At 39.4% G+C, this 19,396-nt stretch overlaps 1 protein-coding gene across 1 annotated transcript in view; it reads right to left on the reverse strand.

Annotated features, from left to right (window-relative positions):
* Positions 1-6,870: 6,870 nt before the first annotated feature.
* The window catches only part of ache (acetylcholinesterase (Yt blood group)), a 46,438-nt gene continuing 33,912 nt past the window's right edge, over positions 6,871-19,396 (reverse strand). The window contains exons 7-9 of the mRNA XM_033609273.2: positions 15,948-16,140; positions 8,836-9,014; positions 6,871-7,231 (exon numbers count right to left, since the gene is read on the reverse strand). Coding sequence (XP_033465164.1) covers positions 7,110-7,231; positions 8,836-9,014; positions 15,948-16,140 — 494 coding nt within the window. The 3' untranslated portion in view covers positions 6,871-7,109. The remainder of the gene's footprint in view (positions 7,232-8,835; positions 9,015-15,947; positions 16,141-19,396) is intronic.

The raw sequence follows: 19,396 nt of genomic DNA on the forward strand, positions 1-19,396 counted from the left end.
ACAGTTCCTGTTAACTGCCATTTCTTAATTACATTACGAACTGAGGAAACAGCTACCTGAAAACACTTTGCTATTTTCCTATATTCTTCTCCTGCTTTGTTGGCATTAGTTATTTTGGCTTTCAGAGTGCTAGGCAGCTGTTTAGAGGAGCCCATGGCTGATGGTTCTTGGGACAAAATTTCAGGAGTCAGAGTATTTTTAAAGCTTTGAAATTTCCATCATCTGGCCTTTCCTAATGATGACTGTGAACAAGCCAGAGCCCTAACAAGCTAATTATGGTCTGAGACCCTGGTAAAAGTTGTCTGAGAGCTCAAATGACTTGGGGTGGCCAAACTTTTGCATGGTGCTCCTTTCCATTTTTTCCATTATAAAATTGTACAAAACAAAAATAACACACTGATCTTGCATGAAATGTTGAAAACCACATTTCATCTTCAACTTCATGCCTTTTGGATATCAGGTTACCTTCTAATTACTTAACTATTTACAGTGAATGAAGCTATGACCAGGGGTGCCCAAACTTTTGTATGTACATAAAAAGGACACTAGGTGGCAACATTGATCCACTATCAGTGAGTGAACTCACTCATCTGACAGTCCCTCTTGAAACACAAGTTTCTCATTTCCTTCTATGCCTGTCCCTCAGGGTCTAAAAAAACGTCTTCATTATTTATGACAAAAATAAAAATATTCCTGGCAGGTCAAATAAGTATCACTTAGTATTTCATAATGTTGGCATAATATTTCATCTTTTTGACTGAGCACAAGTATTTTTTATTTTTGTTGTTCATCAACTTCACATCTGCTTTTTTTTCTCTCTCTCTTTGTTGTGGGAACAAGTATCCACAGAAAATGATGAAAGTTACTGTGACGTGAAGTCAGACTCTAAACCACATAAGCTTTTGTTCCCTGGCCTGGATCAAACAGCTGATGGTGCATACTAAGACTCAATAAAAGCTCCAGGAGGACAGAAGCAGCAGGGTGTCTTTATTTCTGTTGCTATAGCTTAACCAAGTCAGCATTCATGATACACAGAGACATACTGGGAAGCTACAGAAGCCTTCAACACTTACAGTACTAGTGACTGGAACAAACAACAATGAGGCAGAGGACTGAAACAAAGTCAAACAGAAAAAAAAAAGAATTCAAGAAAAAAGATTTATGGCACTCATTTTTAGTTTATACTCAGAATAATATTGCTTTTAAAACACAACCTCTATCCATCATCATTGTTGTTCTTATCACGTTATATTTTCACTGCATTTAAATATCAAATATATTCCTTTACTGATGTATTTACGTTATTGCTAACATTAAACGTACCTAACATTAGAGATATATTAGTTACTTTGATAATAGTTTTGTTCAAAAGTACAAATTTTACAGAAAATAACAGTCCAAGTTTGGAAGGATATACTGAGGACGGGGGTCGACTTCAGGACATGCACAAGGATCTGATAGGAGGGCAGGGGAAGGAGGGCTTAAGCAGGGGTCTCCCATTGGATGAGAGGAGCTGGAGGAGCTGTCACTCACACAGCCAGTCCCACATGCATTCTTCACTGGTACTTTAGACATCAGGTACAATCCTTTATTCATATTTAGTTATTTTTAAAGCTAGACTACTCTACTCCGATCCATAAATAGGAGCTTTACATGCCAACAGAGACACTTAGCTGGGATGGCCATCAGCCAGTCAGAGCGCTGATTCACATCCCTCCCAGTGTTCAAATAAAATGGCAAAGAGGTTGACAAAGACACATACAGTGAGTACATTACACACACACACACACACACACACGCACACGTGCACACACACACACACACACACACACACACACACAGTGTTACTAAGGGTGGCAGACACACAGATAAATGATGCATAGCTACACACTCAGGTGGAATGAAAAGACAGCCAAAGTCAAAAGTCCCATTCAGCAAATGATGCTGTAAATTTATCAAGTATCGCACTGATAATGGTCTTTTCACAAGTACCAGTATCATCCAAGTCAGTGTGCCAGTATCTGTGCTCATAAATAATTCTCTTAATTTTGTGATCAAAATGATGAAGCTCAATTCTGAGGCTGTTGTGTTAATGTTTTCTAATAAATAAGAACTTCTGATCAACCCATATCAATTTCATGTTTAAGAAAACAACTTCCAGTCCCTCCCCCACACAAATTGGTGTTTCTGAGTATAGCGAAGGCCTGACCCGCCCTTCTCTACCTCTGATTGACTGGTACTTGTTGCCTTTGTTGGTTGGGTTGGTTAGGTTTAGGGAAGAGGAGTCGGATTGGTTACGGTGTGGGTCAGAATGTCAGGGTGACCTAATCAGGCCGGGTTATGCCTTTGCTTCAGAAATGCCAATTTGAAAATTTTATTTTAGTTTGAAGTCAGAATTTTTCACAATTACGTCTGCATCGTTTTGAATTCTCTTTAAAGTCAGAATTCTGACTTTAAACTTAGAAATCAATTGAAATACATCAATTACATTTTTCACATTTGACCCTAATCATCCTCCGTATGTAAATAATCAAAATCAGCAAGCCTATTTTTCTTTCTTTTCAATTTACAGACATTAATGCTGCTAAATAGGAGCTTTCACTCTAGAGTGTTACAACATAAATAAATACATATTTTTCTATAAACACAAATCCAGTCTTTATGTGTAAAAGATTTAACCGTATGCCCATTGTTTGGGTATTGCATGTTGGTTTGTTGTGTTCAGTAAACCACACTATTTATTCCACTACTGTTATCTTCCAACATAGCTCACTTATAATAAAATGATGAGCCAATGTGCAGCTATACTTTGATGTTGGGGCAATACAAATAATTAACTAAATAAATAAATAAATAAAAACATGTTTCTGCCCTGAAACCCAAATCTGAGAGGGACTTTGTGTCAATTTGAATATGCAGCTTTCAACTTTTAATTACATTTGAATAATTCATCATCATTGCCACACGTGAAAGCTGAAACTCACAGACGCCGTTCTTTCTAAGGACAAGAGTTATGTAACGATGTTATTTCTCTGACTGTCTTTTCATCTTCCCGTCACATCTCCACCTCTCCTTCCGCCTCGTCCATCTCCCCTCTCTCTGTCCCTTTTCTCCTGTGCATTTCCACCTCCATTTTCCATCTATCCATTGTGTCCTGTTGGCTGGCAGGCCAGAGGCTGAGCAAGCGCTCTGTCACATTATCCTGCCGCTGAGTGAATTACTCTGCCTCCATTAGACTAACGAGAAAGCAGGAGGATGGGGAGAGAGAGAAGGGGAAAGGGGAGGGGCGAAGAGCAAGAGGGCTGAGTGGGGAGGAAGGGGAAGAGTGATGCGACTGAGAGATGGATTAGGAAGGATGGAGGGATGATAAAGAGGACCAAAGTTAGATGAGGTAGAAGGAGAAAGAGATGCGAGAGGGGGTGTAAAGGAAGGACAGAAAAGTAGAGGTCTTACACAAGAGTGAGAGGAGGAAGGCAGAGGAGGGAGTGAAGGATGAAAGGAAGAGGGCAAGAAAAACAGGAGGGTGGGTGGAGGTTGATTAGAGAGGAAGATGAAACAGGAGGAAGACTGAGAGGCGGAAAGCAGGGCAACAGGGCTGTGATGGAGGGAGAGGAACAGATGCAGGAGGACAGGGGATGGAGGGGGGACGGAGGATAGGGAAGGAGAGGAGAGGAGAGTGGTGGGCAGTTGGTGGAAAAACTGAATGAAGGAAAGAAACACTGACAGCAGAGATGTGAGGTGGAATAAAAGGGAAGGGAGATGGACAGAAATAAAAGATAAACAGGACAGAGCAATAAAGCAGTGAGGACTGTAATGAACAGAGAGGGAGATATGTTAATGAAATACATCACAGCTGTACATGACAGGATGACACACACATCCACCACAACACATACACAGACATACTCATATTTCAGTGCAGTTGTTCAGTATCATAATGGCTCCTGAACAGGGCTATAGCCAAGATTCTAAAAGGACTAAGGGCATAAATTCAACTCCCCCCTCCCCCCCTCATACTGATCACATGAGCTCAGTAACCTCATAGCTCCGGCCCTGCTCTCGCTTCCACACAAACACACAAACATGTACAGACATACACATTATACTGTATATATTTAAAGGGTTAACTTTAGCTTTCTGAAGGACAAATGAGTCTGAAGAGAAGGTTGCTAAAATCCAAGATATCCCTTTAGTTACACGACCATCTTCCCTTCCTCAAGCAACTGATTCACTCTCATTGTTATGTAAGGATTTGTCAAAATGTCGAACAAATATACTAAAAACCATCATTTGACAAAGGAAACAGTATTACAGGTAGATATTACATTATAATGAGCATATTGAAATGGATATAATTTAGGGTTTTGGTACAGGATACTGTACAGCATTGAGAGGTACTGCACGACACTGAAGGGTACTGTTGGGAACCTTAGGGTACTGTGGGGTACAGTAAGGTACTGTAGGACATTGTAGAGTACTGTTGGGTACCTTAGGATATAGTAGGGTACCTTGGGGTACAGTAGGCTACTGTTGGGTATCTCAGGGTACAGTAGGGTACCTTGGGGTACAGGACACTGCAGGGTACTATAGGGTACAATAGGGTACTGTAGAACACTGTAGGGTAACTTAAGGGTTTTTTTGGGGAGTTTTTCCTTATCCGCTGTGAGGGTCCAAAGGACAGAGGGATGTTGTATGCTGTAAAGCCCTCTGAGGCAAATTGTGATTTGTGATATTGGGCTTTATAAATAAAATTGATTAATTGAATTGATAGGGTACAGTAGGGTACTGTAGGACACTGTATGGTACTTCTGGGTACCTTAGCATACCATAGGCTACAGTAGGGTACTGTTAAGTACTGTAGTGTACTGTAGGACACTGTTGGGTACTGCCATTGTATTATTCTGAAGGCTACCAGCAAATTACGGCAAGGTAAGACATTTTTAAAATGCCATATTTAGTGGCTTTAAAATGAGACTAACTTGAAAAAAGAAATGACATCATCTTCTACTTGCAAATGAGAAGTTGAATCGATAAGCAGTAAAGCACATCCTTGCTCAATTCAACACACTCAGCCATTTTGCTACTATAGTCTCACTTGGTCTAGCATGACCACTAGCTTATAGTGGTTAATGTTAATAGATTTAAGAGTAGAGCTGCAACGATGAATCCATTAGTGGACTATTTTCTTCATAGATTAATCATTTAAGTCACTTTCTAGGCAAAAATGCCAAAACTTGATGGTTCAAGATTCTCGGGTGAAAATTTGCTGCTTTTCTTTAAGTACATTGAATATTTGGGGTTTGGGACAGGTAATCAGACAAAACTACTTTGTACTGCAAGATACCAAATTTTGTTTTGTAGACCAAATAATGAATAGATTTATTGAGAAATTAAACATTAAAATACTTTACCCACAAAATCATAATTTGGAAGTCATAATGGAAGTGAGGGGGTTCCGAGTTAAACAGCAGCAGGACTGTATTTAAAAAATCTGTTTACACCAAGTAGCCTGCCTTGGCAAGGGTGTGCATTTGAATTCTGCCCCTGTTTTCCACGGAGTTAACCTGGAGCATTCCTCATCTGTGCATAAGACTTTTTAAGTGGAAGTACTGAGCATACGACTGGATAAATGAGACTTCGATTATACTGCACAAGTTCTGTGAGTGTTTGTAAACTAAAGTTTTGATAAAAATTTGCTGTTGTTAAACGCTGCCCCCATTTGCTCCATTTCATACAGATTTTTTTTTCTTCTGTTTTTGGATTCTTAGTTCACTGTGGAGGCATCTGAGAAAAATGTTTTCATCATGAATTCAGTGTGAGTGACTGATATACAAATGATCATTTTCTGGATGAAGTATTCCTTTAAGTTCTGCTTAATATAGTATTGTTTTTATTGTTGACACCACTGACTTTATGACACAATGCAGTTGTACTCCTGTTGTAACATTTGCTGTTATCCCGCAGTTATCTCGTGTCCAAGTGGCAGCTGTTAAGCAGATTACCCGCAGATTGCCTTTGCATCTGTGATGCATTTGCAGGGATACTGAATCACATTTTGATTGTTTTTTGCATTATCAGCAGACATTTTCAGTTTCTCTGCTCACTTCCTGCACCCTATTTCTGTCTCACTACGCTGATATGCAAATAAGACAGTTGAAACAGGCCATTAACATTAACATGACTTGTTTCTGTTTTTGTTCAACCGTCAAGCAGATTTAGAGTGATCTTCTGAAATGTAAATTAGGCACCAATCAGTTGGGCTGAATGTCATACACCATCCAAAGTACAAATAAAAGATCTAACTTACAAACCGACATGTCACATCAAACTAGCATAAAGTGGTTTTCTCAGTACAGAGAGAAATGTAGTCTAATGTTTCCATGGCGCCTTTTCACACAGAAACACAGTGATTTAACCCAGCTTATGGCTTTACCACATGAGTAACAGACAAGACAAAGTGAAGCTGAATACGACAGGTTATGAGAATAGTGGTCATAGTAATGAACAAGAACAAGACTGAAAGGCCTCGACAAAAAGAAACAGTGTTGTTGAGTCCAAAAACACAAAACCCTGATATGTAAAGAAGGAATCCTCAGAAAACAAAAGATGAATTTATGACATCAACACAAAGACAAGTGAGTCAACAGTAAACCAGCAGTGGTGCAGTGTCATGGGCCTGTCGATTTGAGTGTAACTGGGGGCTTTCAAACCACACACACTCTCTCTCTCTCTCTCTCTCTCTCTCTCTCTCTCTCTCTCTCTCTCTCTCTCTCACACACACACACACACACACACACACACACACACACGCCAGAGGTAATGACACATCTTTGACATTTCTAAAATTCCTCCATATTGATGACAACTTCCCTCCATAGCCATTAATTTCCACAGGGACACAGAAATTCAGAAAAACAACACATTAATAAATAGTATAAATAATACAAATGAAGATCAACAGTGCCTGTGTTTGTATGTGGAGTAAAACAAAAAAACAGAAGTTTGAATGAAGTTAGACTTCACTGAGGGGGCTATGGAGGAAAATGGCCACAGCTTGTTCTCTCTGCCTCCCCCCTCCCTGTCATTCTCTCATCTCTCTGCTGAGGCTCTTAGAGGTCAGTGCAGCGCTCCTGCTTGCTGTAATGGTCAAACTGGCTCTTCCAGTGCATCATGTAGGAGGACCAGCGGTGGAACTCCACCTTCCACTGACGCTCTGCCTCGTCTATGTTGTCTGAAAGAAGGGACACAGAGACACAGTGGAAAGAGTGGTTAGCAGCTGAGCTTTTACGCTTTACTGAAGCTGTTGTTGGGCTTTACACTAACGCTGTCCTGCTGCTTATGTCACAGTCACAGGTTGTTATTTGTGTTTTGTTTGGTTGCTAACCTAAAGAGGGTGGGTCTTACGTAATAAAGGCCGCTCTGAGGGCAGACACCAGGGGCGAGAGACGAGATATGAGCGCATGAGAGTGCAGAGGATAGCAAACTTTTGTGATTGATAATGAAAAAGGGTGGATACAGAGTGTACAGTATAATAGGAAACTGGAATGCAATGACCTTAGACACAATCCAAAAGTCAAAAATGTTTGATGAATAAGGCCTGGTGTACTGGAAAGGAGTCCCTCAACAGTTTAGTCAGCACTTTGATAAGTGTGTTCTCAAAGTTAGAAAAAGGCATTTAAAGGGAACCTATTATCATTTTCCTTTATTTCCTGCCATATGGTGTTACAATTTCAGATATTGGTATTAAATATAATCATAGTTTCATATAATGAAGAAAACATATGTAAAAGTGATCCCTGTGAATAAAAGCCTACAGCTTCAGACCGTTCTGATTAGTCTGTTTCCAACATTTTTACTACTTTTGCACTATAGCCTAGCTGACGTCAGATCATGGTGGATTTCTTTATATGGTTATCTGCTCCAATTGTTCACATTATTGGTGATTTTTAACAGAAGAAAGTGCTGTTATTCAAAATCATTCACTGGCTGTGACCACACTTTTGCATGTAGCTACATGCTAATGTCAGGGAATAATGTCAGCTTGGTTGCCATTGTTATTAATTTCTCCCTGATTATGGATCATTTTCTTTCTGGAACATGTCTGGTGTGAAGCTTTTATTGGTTATTTTTCATGGTACAAAATTGCAGCTACATTGCGTTACAGTCATTTCCTGGCTGCAAGTATACAACTACATGTAGATGCAACATCAGGAAGACATGTAGTCTTGATTGCTGTTGTTGTTAATTACTCTCCAATTTTGGATCATAATTCTACAGGAACAGGTCCGGTTGTGTCGAGAAGCTTTTACTGGTGATTTTTAATGGGAGAAAGTGCTACAATACATATTCATCGGCTGCAAGCACACTGTTGCATGTAGCTATATGCTAACGTCGAGGAAACGTAATCTTGGTTTCTGTTGTTAAATTCTTTCTGATTTACTGCCTAGTTGTGTTTAGAGACTTTTACTGGTGATTTTTCACAGTCTAAAATGCAGCTGCTATTCTCCATTACAGTCATTCCCCAGGAAGGAGACACTGAGATACTGAACACCTGGAAATGCTGACCAATCAGAAGAGACTGGGCTTTCATGGGTGGGGGGCTTTAAGAGACAGGAGCTTCTCAGATTGAGGGTGACTGCAGGTGTTCCAGCACAGATAGCATGTTTTTTTTTTTGTTTGTTTTTTTTTTTTAGCAATAAGGCATGTAAACATGTTCTAGTAGTAACCCAAAAAACAAGTATGAATTTGAAAATGAGCATAATAGGTCCTCTTTAATATGAAACATTAGAACAGATGTCGTGTGTAGCAGAAGCAGTGTTTAGATGTAGTGTTTACCAGTGATGTTGAGGAGGCGTGGCAGGAAGCGGTTCCAGAAAGCACACATCTGGTTCCTCAGACCTTTGTGGACCTTCAGTGGTTCAGTGTTGAGTCCGACATGTTTCTGCTCGCTGACGGTGAACAGAGGCCAACGCCTCTTGCTCTCTACCAGCCCATCATGGTTCACATTGGGATTTCTGATATGGAGGAAGACAAGGTGGAGGTAAACGAGAAGAAACAAGAAGGGATATTACAATTAAAAAAAAAAAGATTTTCAACATTATTTCTGCACTCAGTTGCCAGTGTTTTAGGTTCACTCACCTAAAACAAAGGCAGTCTGATTCAACAGCCAATCAACATCAGTACTGGCAAACACTGATTGTTTAATTTAGCACGGCATGACACAGAGCTAACCCATACTGTTCAGTGGAAAATGTGACTGACTGAGGGCACATTACCTTGATATTACACCAGAAACCAGCTGCACCAGCTAATTAATTCAAACTTAGCCTAATTCTAATGTAAGTCTTTACTGACTTACTAAATCAAAACCACACACAAACTAGTTCTTACACAGAGATAAGCTTTTACTAAACATTAACACCCAGTCAGCTGTAACTGGGCTAACTGACAAAGCTAACGTTACCTTGCTAATATCTGACCTGTTCAGAGTGACGTTTGACAGAGCTTGTATAGAATACAGTCAACATACCTGACCTGAAACTTGATAAATGCCATTTAAAAAAGATTAAAATTACATTTCACTAAACTAAAACAACACACTGTAACTCAAAGCAGGGTCGGGTTCAGATAAATATTTACAAATGGTGTTCACTTTCGGACCAGGTTTGGCCTTTGATGGACCTACTGTCTGTGTTGGGCTTCTTCTGGTTCAGTGCAGAGGTTTGGTATTTACCAAGGGTGGAAATTATCAGAGGCTCCAAGATACGATATTACTATAATATTATATATTATATACAGTACAGGCCAAAAGTTTGGACACACCTTCTCATTCAATGCGTTTTCTTTATTTTCATGACTATTTACATTGTAGATTCTCACTGAAGGCATCAAAACTATGAATGAACACATGTGGAGTTATGTACTTAACAAAAAAAGGTGAAATAACTGAAAACATGTTTTATATTCTAGTTTCTTCAAAATAGCCACCCTTTGCTTTGATTACTGCTTTGCACACTCTTGGCATTCTCTCGATGAGCTTCAAGAGGTAGTCACCTGAAATGGTTTCCACTTCACAGGTGTGCCTTATCAGGGTTAATTAGTGGAATTTCTTGCTTTATCAATGGGGTTGGGACCATCAGTTGTGTTGTGCAGAAGTCAGGTTAATACACAGCCGACAGCCCTATTGGACAACTGTTAAAATTCATATTATGGCAAGAACCAATCAGCTAACTAAAGAAAAACGAGTGGCCATCATTACTTTAAGAAATGAAGGTCAGTCAGTCCGGAAAATTGCAAAAACTTTAAATGTGTCCCCAAGTGGAGTCGCAAAAACCATCAAGCGATACAACGAAACTGGCACACATGAGGACCGACCCAGGAAAGGAAGACCAAGAGTCACCTCTGCTTCTGAGGATAAGTTCATCCGAGTCACCAGCCTCAGAAATGGCAAATTAACAGCAGCTCAGATCAGAGACCAGATGAATGCCACACAGAGTTCTAGCAGCAGACCCATCTCTAGAACAACTGTTAAAAGGAGACTGCGCCAATCAGGCCTTCATGGTCAAATAGCTGCTAGGAAACCACTGCTAAGGAGAGGCAACAAGCAGAAGAGATTTGTTTGGGCCAAGAAACACAAGGAATGGACATTAGACCAGTGGAAATCTGTGCTTTGGTCTGATGAGTCCAAATTTGAGATCTTTGGTTCCAACCGCCGTGTCTTTGTGAGACGCAGAAAAGGTGAACGGATGGATTCCACATGCCTGGTTCCCACTGTGAAGCATGGAGGAGGAGGTGTGATGGTGTGGGGGTGTTTTGTTGGTGACACTGTTGGGGATTTATTCAAAATTGAAGGCACACTGAACCAGCATGGCTACCACAGCATCCTGCAGCGACATGCCATCCCATCCGGTTTGCGTTTAGTTGGACGATCATTTATTTTTCAACAGGACAATGACCCCAAACACACTTTCAGGCTGTGTAAGGGCTATTTGACCAAGAAGGAGAGTGATGGAGTGCTGCGGCAGATGACCTGGCCTCCACAGTCACCGGACCTGAACCCAATCGAGATGGTTTGGGGTGAGCTGGACCGCAGAGTGAAGGCAAAGGGGCCAACAAGTGCTAAACACCTCTGGGAACTCCTTCAAGACTGTTGGAAAACCATTTCAGGTGACTACCTCTTGAAGCTCATCGAGAGAATGCCAAGAGTGTGCAAAGCAGTAATCAAAGCAAAGGGTGGCTATTTTGAAGAAACTAGAATATAAAACATGTTTTCAGTTATTTCACCTTTTTTTGTTAAGTACATAACTCCACATGTGTTCATTCATAGTTTTGATGCCTTCAGTGAGAATCTACAATGTAAATAGTCATGAAAATAAAGAAAACGCATTGAATGAGAAGGTGTGTCCAAACTTTTGGCCTGTACTGTATACTATAATACTTTAGTCATGATACAATATCATTGCGATTTGAAACATGTGGCGATATGCCACATGAGTATTGTGATGACATACATTGTGACTGCAATTCATTACCTTTTTTCAACTGTAATGACTGCTAATGATGGAGGACATCAAACAAATCATGTCATCAATGGCTTGAGAAATTCCAAGCCACACTTTAACTCAAAGTACCAAAAGTTATGCCAACAACATTTGACTAAGTTAAATCAGTTAGGTTGGTATATATATATTGTAACTCTGAGAACACCATATTGATCCATGTATGAAGATGGAAATAAAATTCAAAAGGCCTTTGATATGGTGGCATGGCCTTTTTTATTAGAAACTTGTATTATGTTTGGTTTTCATGAAACTTTCATTAAATGGCTTCAAGAATTGTATACAACATCTAGAGCACAGGTCAGGGCTACTGGGATACTATAAGGCAGTTTTGAGCTGAAACGTGGAACGAGACAAGGGACTCATTATCTCCTAATTTTTGCAATTTGTATTGAACCTCTGGCAGCATATATCAGAGCAACTTATACATTGGAAGGCATAAAAACAGCAGGGGAATGTCATAAACTGACTTTATATGCCAACGACATGATTTTATATATCATAAACTTGAAAAATAATTATCAGAACTTCTGCAAATCAGTGACCCTGTCTACAGAGAATTGAAAAAAGGATGGCAATGGGACAAAGATAGAATTAAAAACCTGGGAACTGTGATACCAAAGGATGTTAAACTATTATACCAATATAACTATGACTGCCTGGAAGTACAAATTAGGCAAGATCTGAATAAATGGAGAACTGTTATACTTTCTTTGGGTAGTGGAATAGATGCAATTAAAATGATGGTACTCCCCCGCCTTTTGGTTTTATTTCAAACAATACCCCTGTATCTAGGTGCAAGTCATTTCAAGAACTGGGACAAAATGATGAGTGCATTCTTCTGGGACGATAAAAAACCAAGAGTTAAAATAAAAATACTGAAACTGGCTAAGGAGAAGGGGGACTTGCTCTACCCAATTTAAAGCATTACTATCATGCAGCTCAAATGCAAACAAGACGTACTTGGCTAAATTATAACTCTGTTGCAGGGTGGAGGTCAATACCGCGCCTCAATAAAAACAGTTCCCTTTTGTACAGTGTATCAATGAAGGATACAAATAACTGAAAGCACCCTAATCAGAAATACTCTGGAGATATGGGGAAAAATTAAGAGACATTGTGAAGTAGGAGATGATTTAATGGCACCGAGAGAGAAAGAGGAAGACCCTGATTTTACCCCAAATAAACATGACTCTGCTTTCTGGGCAAATAAGGGACTGGCTTTATTTAGACAAAGTCTAAATGAAAATGGAATAATGTCATTTAAATCTCTCTACCATTTACCACACTCCCACTTCTTCCGCTATCTCCAAATAAGAAGTTACATTCAAAATTGTACAATAGGAGAGAAGACCAGCAATGATCCTTACTCTTTGGTGCAATTCCTGGTAAAGATTTATACTTAGGATTTGTTCAACAAATATATCAGATGGAGTACTTCACTTATAAATGAGGGAGGATTTGAAACTGCTTGAAAAAAAGATGGTCTAAATGGTCAAATTACTATCATGTGGGACAAGATTAATGAATAGAAGCTACAGTGGAGCACTTGTTTACTCTTTTTGTATTTGAAAGTTATGTATTTATATTTTGCAAGTGTGTGCGGGTAACTTTTTTTCTTTCTCTTTTCTTTTATTAATTATTAGCCTTATGTTGCTGCACAGGAAGGTTGAATGAAGAAAAACTGATTATAACCATGAAATAGAGTAGGCAGAACCTTGAATATGAAATGAAATCAAAGATATTTTTCAATGACACCAAAATTATTATAACATACTTTACATTTCAAATGTGTACCATAACTGTTGTTACAGACCTATTCACATAATTTTTCACTTAAAAAAAAGGAAAAAAATGTCACCAGTACATGACCTTCATACATGAAATAACATGATGACAATAAAAAAAGCACTAAATAAAACTTATGATGCTAGCATGAGTTGACTTCCTCTTAACATAGTTGATTGCTCTTGATTGAACAGTGCTATAGATGTTTTCCCGCAACCGATTTATTTTGGTCATTTTCATTTAATTATTTATCTTGAACAAATGTTATCAGTGTGAAATCAAAATGTAAAATAAATCTTAAGTTCAAGAGGGAACAGAAAGAAGCACATGCTTATTTAGTTCTGCCCCTTCTTTACAATATTCTGACCTAACAAAATAAACTCACAAACCTAAAATACAAATTAAAGTAATAGAAACTTAATAAATACCAAAAAGTACATCAAAACAATTATATAATTAAAACTCCTCATTTTTATACCTATCAATTCATATTTTCTTATATCTGTCTTTAAACTGCACAAGGTTCTTGCTACTTTGAGTTTCCTCATCTAAGGTATTCCAAAGGGTAACTGCACAAACTGAAACACAAAAACTTTTCAGAGTAGTCCGAACACAAGGTTGTTTTAAATTAAATTTGCCTCATAAATCATAATTTCCCTCTCTCTCCATGAACAATTTTTGAATGTTGCCTGGTAGTGCATTGTTTCTTGCCTTGAACAAGATTACTGCAGTTCTCAGCTTCACTAAATCCATACAATAGGCTCTGTGCACCAGCTCCATTATTGGATTAAGTGATTAATCAGGTGTGCGGCACACCCAGCACACACCTGATTAATCACTTAATCCAGTAGTATAGGACAGGAAATACTCATGCCTACTTCCTTTGACGAAGTAGTGGAGCTGGTGCACAGAGCCTATTCAGAGTCTGTGTTTTTATAAACAGTAGATTTGTATGCTCACAATACCCAACATGATTTATTATACTTACTGCTTTTTTTTGTAGTATACAAATCTTCTGTAGGTTGCTCTTATACGTATTTCCCCATAATTTACACATTACTGAAGACTTTGGTAGCTGAGGCAATTCCTAAGTTTTAATTGTGCAACCTGATTTTGTAAACGACGAGTTTGAAATTAGCTAATAGTCACTGAGAATTTAGGAAAGACTTAAACTAAGTAATGAATTCATAAATAGTTGGTGTAACCTAATCCATATTTTTTCTCGAAGTTTAACAAAATAAAAATTTCTGTGCTCAAGTTGAAGAGAAACAGCTCAATATATGGCTGTTTTATTGTAAGCCTGGCATCAGCATTGTGCTGTTACTGCAGCAGGGCCATTACTCACTCGCTAAGAAAGAAGAAAAAGACACTACACTGTCCAGACATAATTAGATTAGGAGCATTCCTTATTTTTAAATCGTGGAGAGACAGATGTAATTTATTCAAAGTAATGTTAGGATGGAAGTTACATTTTGATACAGCCAAAATGTCTGGAAAAACTGGTTGTTTTAATCAATGTGGAGCATGCATTTGCTAAATGTCTCTGATCTAAATAATTTGATCACAAAAGAAGAGATGCTGTCAGCAACCATCTGACTGGGCTCAGCAAATGAGGTTCACTTTGCCTCTTAAACATCTACCTGTTAAGGTACTGTGAGGAACTAACACTGGGAGAGGAACCGAGGCCAAGCCAGAGTCTTCTAGCACAAATTACAGCTGAGGCTGAGGGGAATGTCATTAGTTTTGGAAAATATTGGACAAACTAAATTTAGACCTCATGACGGCACTAGACTAAATTTCATGAAAAACCCATTTAAAGTGAACTATCAGAATCAGCCACCACGGGGTGTCAGTGGCTTAGTGGTAGAGCAGGCGCCACATGTACAAGGCTGTTGCCGCAGCGGCCCAGATTCGAGTCCAGCCTGTGGCCCTTTGCTGCATGTCATCCCCCCTCTCCCCCTTTCACACTTAACTATCCTGTCCATTAAAGGCAAAAAATGCCCCCCAAAAAAATCTTTAAAAAAAAGGAAAAAAAAAAAGAAAAAAGAATTGGCCACCAGACTTTTTCTTATTTTGCACAATGATTGAATATTAAATACATTGAAAAGTATGCTATTTAATGTCTCCATCTGCTGGTGGGCCATAACGATAAGAGTATGCATGCATAATATGATGTTGATTCCACAACAGAAGAGACTTTATGATCGCTGAAATTAGGTGGGGAAAAAAGTGGATATATCAATATTGGTTATCAGTCAAATGAGTTATTACATATCGGCATATTGAATATTGGTGAAAAAAAAAAAACAATATTGTGCATCCCTACTTTCAATATGAATGTAGAGCCAAACCATGATGTTTTATTCTTAACCTAACTACAGTCTCATATGAGGAAAATGTATCTGCGGACTGATGTTTGCTTTGCAGTAACCAGACTGTGCAACTTCTGGTCTGCTCTGTAACTGACCACCTCATCTCCTCTGTAGCTAAGCAACCTAATCAAGATGGACTGGTCTGTCCTCTCTGCTGTACTTTCTCTCTGCTGCTCATTAGAGTTCATAAGGTCAGAGCAGATTCATTTTTCTGTCTGTGATGCCTCACCCAGTTCGTGCAAAGTTGGCCCAGTACTTCATCATGCGTTGGCTCAGTTTCTCCTCCTCTTGGGTGTAGTTGAGCCTCTTCTCCAGTGGCAGGCCAAAGACAAACTCAATCTCATAGCCGTGGATCACACCCATCCACTCGGGCCAGGCCAGGTTGGACGCTCGATGGTCGAACAGGTAGAGATAGATCCCTCCTTGGGGAGCAGAAGGACAAAAGGTGGAGTGGTTATTTGGGGAAGTGTGTTTGAAATTAAGAAAGACATGACAGATGTTTCCATTTGATGGAATGGTGCAGCCATAAACACACAGAGTATTTGGTTTGAATATTTCATATAGCCCAGCCGTTCTCAAACTGTGGCGTAAAAACCCCCCAAAACATTCTGCGATCAATCATCTGATCCACTTTGTCAATACATGATGTGTTTGTTACTCTATTCATGAGGACAGATATTTATCATTTCTTTCATTATTTAGAAATAATGGTAAATTATTTTGAGAATATATGAAAACATTTTTCACAAATTTTGATTTTGATTTATCTTAGATCCTCTGAGGGCTGGGATGGCCCTGGTGGTAAGGTTGTAAAAGTATCGATAGTTTGATATGTTTTTGATAGCATGTGTTTACAAATGATACAATCTACGTTAATTACACATTCAATAGTACTGAAAGTACTGAAGCTATAAAAAACTGATCTAGAATCAGATTTTCAACTCAGGGCTGCACAGATGAAAATGAGAGGAAAGAACACATCAACTGGTCCTCAACCTGTGTTTGTTAAGGACTTCTTTCAAGCAGTGAACTCACCACATGACTGAAGGTGTGTGTGCAGTGATCCTTTCGATACCAGCACTGTGTGCAGATTGTGAATTAAAAAAAAATCTATTTTGTGTGCCTTGTACTTTTTTTCCTCTTTGCGTGGTATTGAAAGAGGTATCGAGTATCATTTTATGCTAGTATTGTAGTATAATAATAGTATTGTATCAAAGTTTAAAGGTAAATTATGTAAGATTGTTGGTTACAGTTTTTAATTACACTAACCAGTGAAAATGAAAGTAAAACCCAACCCCAGATTCACTCTCATTTCGCCTAACTATTGTTTTTTTTCTGTGCTGTGTCTCTTGAATGCCTGCTGCTTACAGTCTGACACCTCATTGCTATTTTTTAAACAAAGTCCCAACCTAACCTGAGCGCTATGGGAGTACACACCTATATATGTCCTAAACAGAAAATAAAAAAATACAGACAGACTGCAGAATCTTTGCAGAAAAAATACATGCTACACATTTCTAGGTGGACATAAATGATAAAATGAGAGGGATTACTACATTGTTTTTTAGGAAAATCCTGCATAGTATGCCTTTCAAATTCTGGTATTATGACAACATTACCAGGTGGTACCCCGTTATATATCAAATAACAGTTAGCTTTTGGGGCAATATGAGCAATCAGACAACCAGACAGGATCCCAAGTTTGACAACATAATCTAAAAATACAGAAGTGTAATAGAAATGTAGACTAAGTCCTGCATTAGTCTTACACTGCAGTGTAGACTGTAGGCACATAAGGTAAGTTAGTAGGCATTGTAGGTCGAACCTGCGAGAGTTCTTCCAAATATACTAGACATGTACAGCAGACAGTTTGTTTTAACCTCTTATAGGGACCGTTCCCCCCAGAATCCCAAATACCTATTGTTCCTCTTACCTGTAGTGCTATTTATTGGTCTAGATATTTTAGTGTGAGTTGCCAAGCATTGGAGATATCAGCTGTAGAGATGTCTACCTGCATTTACTCATTGACAAGAGGCTTGTGATCAGACAGAGCAAGATGTAAACATTAATGGCATCCCCCTTGGCCAAGCTGTGATGTTAACTAGCTCAGTAGTGCTAGGTAAGCTATCAATAGAAAAGTGCTTCCTCCTTCGCAGTAATGTGGTTGGCAGGTGTAGTTTGGTAGAAAGAAAATAGTTCCTACATGAAACTGCTCACAACAAGGTGTGTGGATTATCTTGAGTAACCGGGTCATGAATTGTGCAAAGAGACATTTTTGTTTATCATATGTGTTTTTTGGCGCTGTGAACACCACAAGCCGAGTGCCATCTAGTTCTATCATACTGGAGAGAAGGCAGACATCTCTACGGCCGATATCTCCAACACTCTGGAACTCACACCAGAACTATGTAGACTGGGGTGTCGGTGGCTTAGTGGATAGAGCAAACACCCCATGTCCAAAGGCTTCAGTCTCGCTGCAGCAGCCCAGGCTAGTCTCCAGCCTGCAGCCCTTTGCTGCATGATAAATATCTATGTGTATATATGTGTATATATATATATATATATATATATATATATATATACAGTGGTGGAAAAAAGTTTTCGGACACCCCATGCATTTGTGAAATATTGCATTAAGAATCACTCTTAGGTCTTCAAGTGCAATTTCTTTTAGTACAGTCACAGCCAAAATACTAAATAAATCCTAAAAAAGCCATTAAAACTTAAAATTGATTGGTTCCATAAAAATACATAAGAAATTTTGAGTACTGGGTCATTTTGGTACCAGTGATGAAGGTCGTTCTTTTTATTAAAAGGCACAATTTTTGTTGCCAAGCTTCGTGTCTACATAAAGCCAGCACATTTGAAAGTTCTTCAGACACAAAAATGGCTAAAACAAGGAACCTAATGCAGGAAACACGCCTGAAGATAAAGATTCTCAGCCAGGAAGGATACAGCTGCCGCCAGATAGCCAGGAAGTGCAGATGCAGTCCTTCAGCAGTTGGATACACTCTGCAGAAATACAGACGACCCAACAGCTTGGAAGACAAACCAAGATCTGGGCGTCCAAGGGTTTCTTCAGCAAGAAATGACCGCATCCTGATCCGCATGTGCAGGCAAAACCGCCGAATGACATCACAGGAGCTTCAGCAGCAGTGGTCAAACCAAACTGGTGTCCAGTGTTCCACCCGCACTGTACGTGGCTGACTTTTAGATCATGGCTTAAGGTCCTACAAGGCTATCAAGAAGCCCCTGATCAATGAGAGACAGAGGTTAGCCCGGCGTCGTTGAGCCCAGGCACACAAGAACTGGACAGCCAGGAACTGGAAGAAGATTTTGTGGTCAGATGAGTCCAGTTTCCAGTTTTATCTTCCTCCTACTAATGTGAGGGTACGCAGAAGGCCAGGTGAAGCATTATCTCCAGCATGTACAGTACCTACTGTCAAGCATGGTGGAGGCAGTATCATGGTTTGGGGATGCATGAGTGCTGCTGGTGTTGGTCATTTCACTGTCTGTGATGGCACATTGAACTCTACCAAGTATTGTACCATTCTCGAAACCCACATGCTCCCTTCTGCACATGCACTGTTCCGTCGAGGTAAAAACTGGATGTTTCAACAAGATAATGCCCCTTGCCACACATCCAAGGCCAGTAGAACTTGGCTGCAGGAGCACAGT

The sequence above is a fragment of the Epinephelus lanceolatus genome, chromosome 22, assembly GCF_041903045.1.
Source record: "Epinephelus lanceolatus isolate andai-2023 chromosome 22, ASM4190304v1, whole genome shotgun sequence".
In the NCBI taxonomy this organism is placed as follows: Eukaryota; Metazoa; Chordata; class Actinopteri; order Perciformes; family Serranidae; genus Epinephelus; species Epinephelus lanceolatus.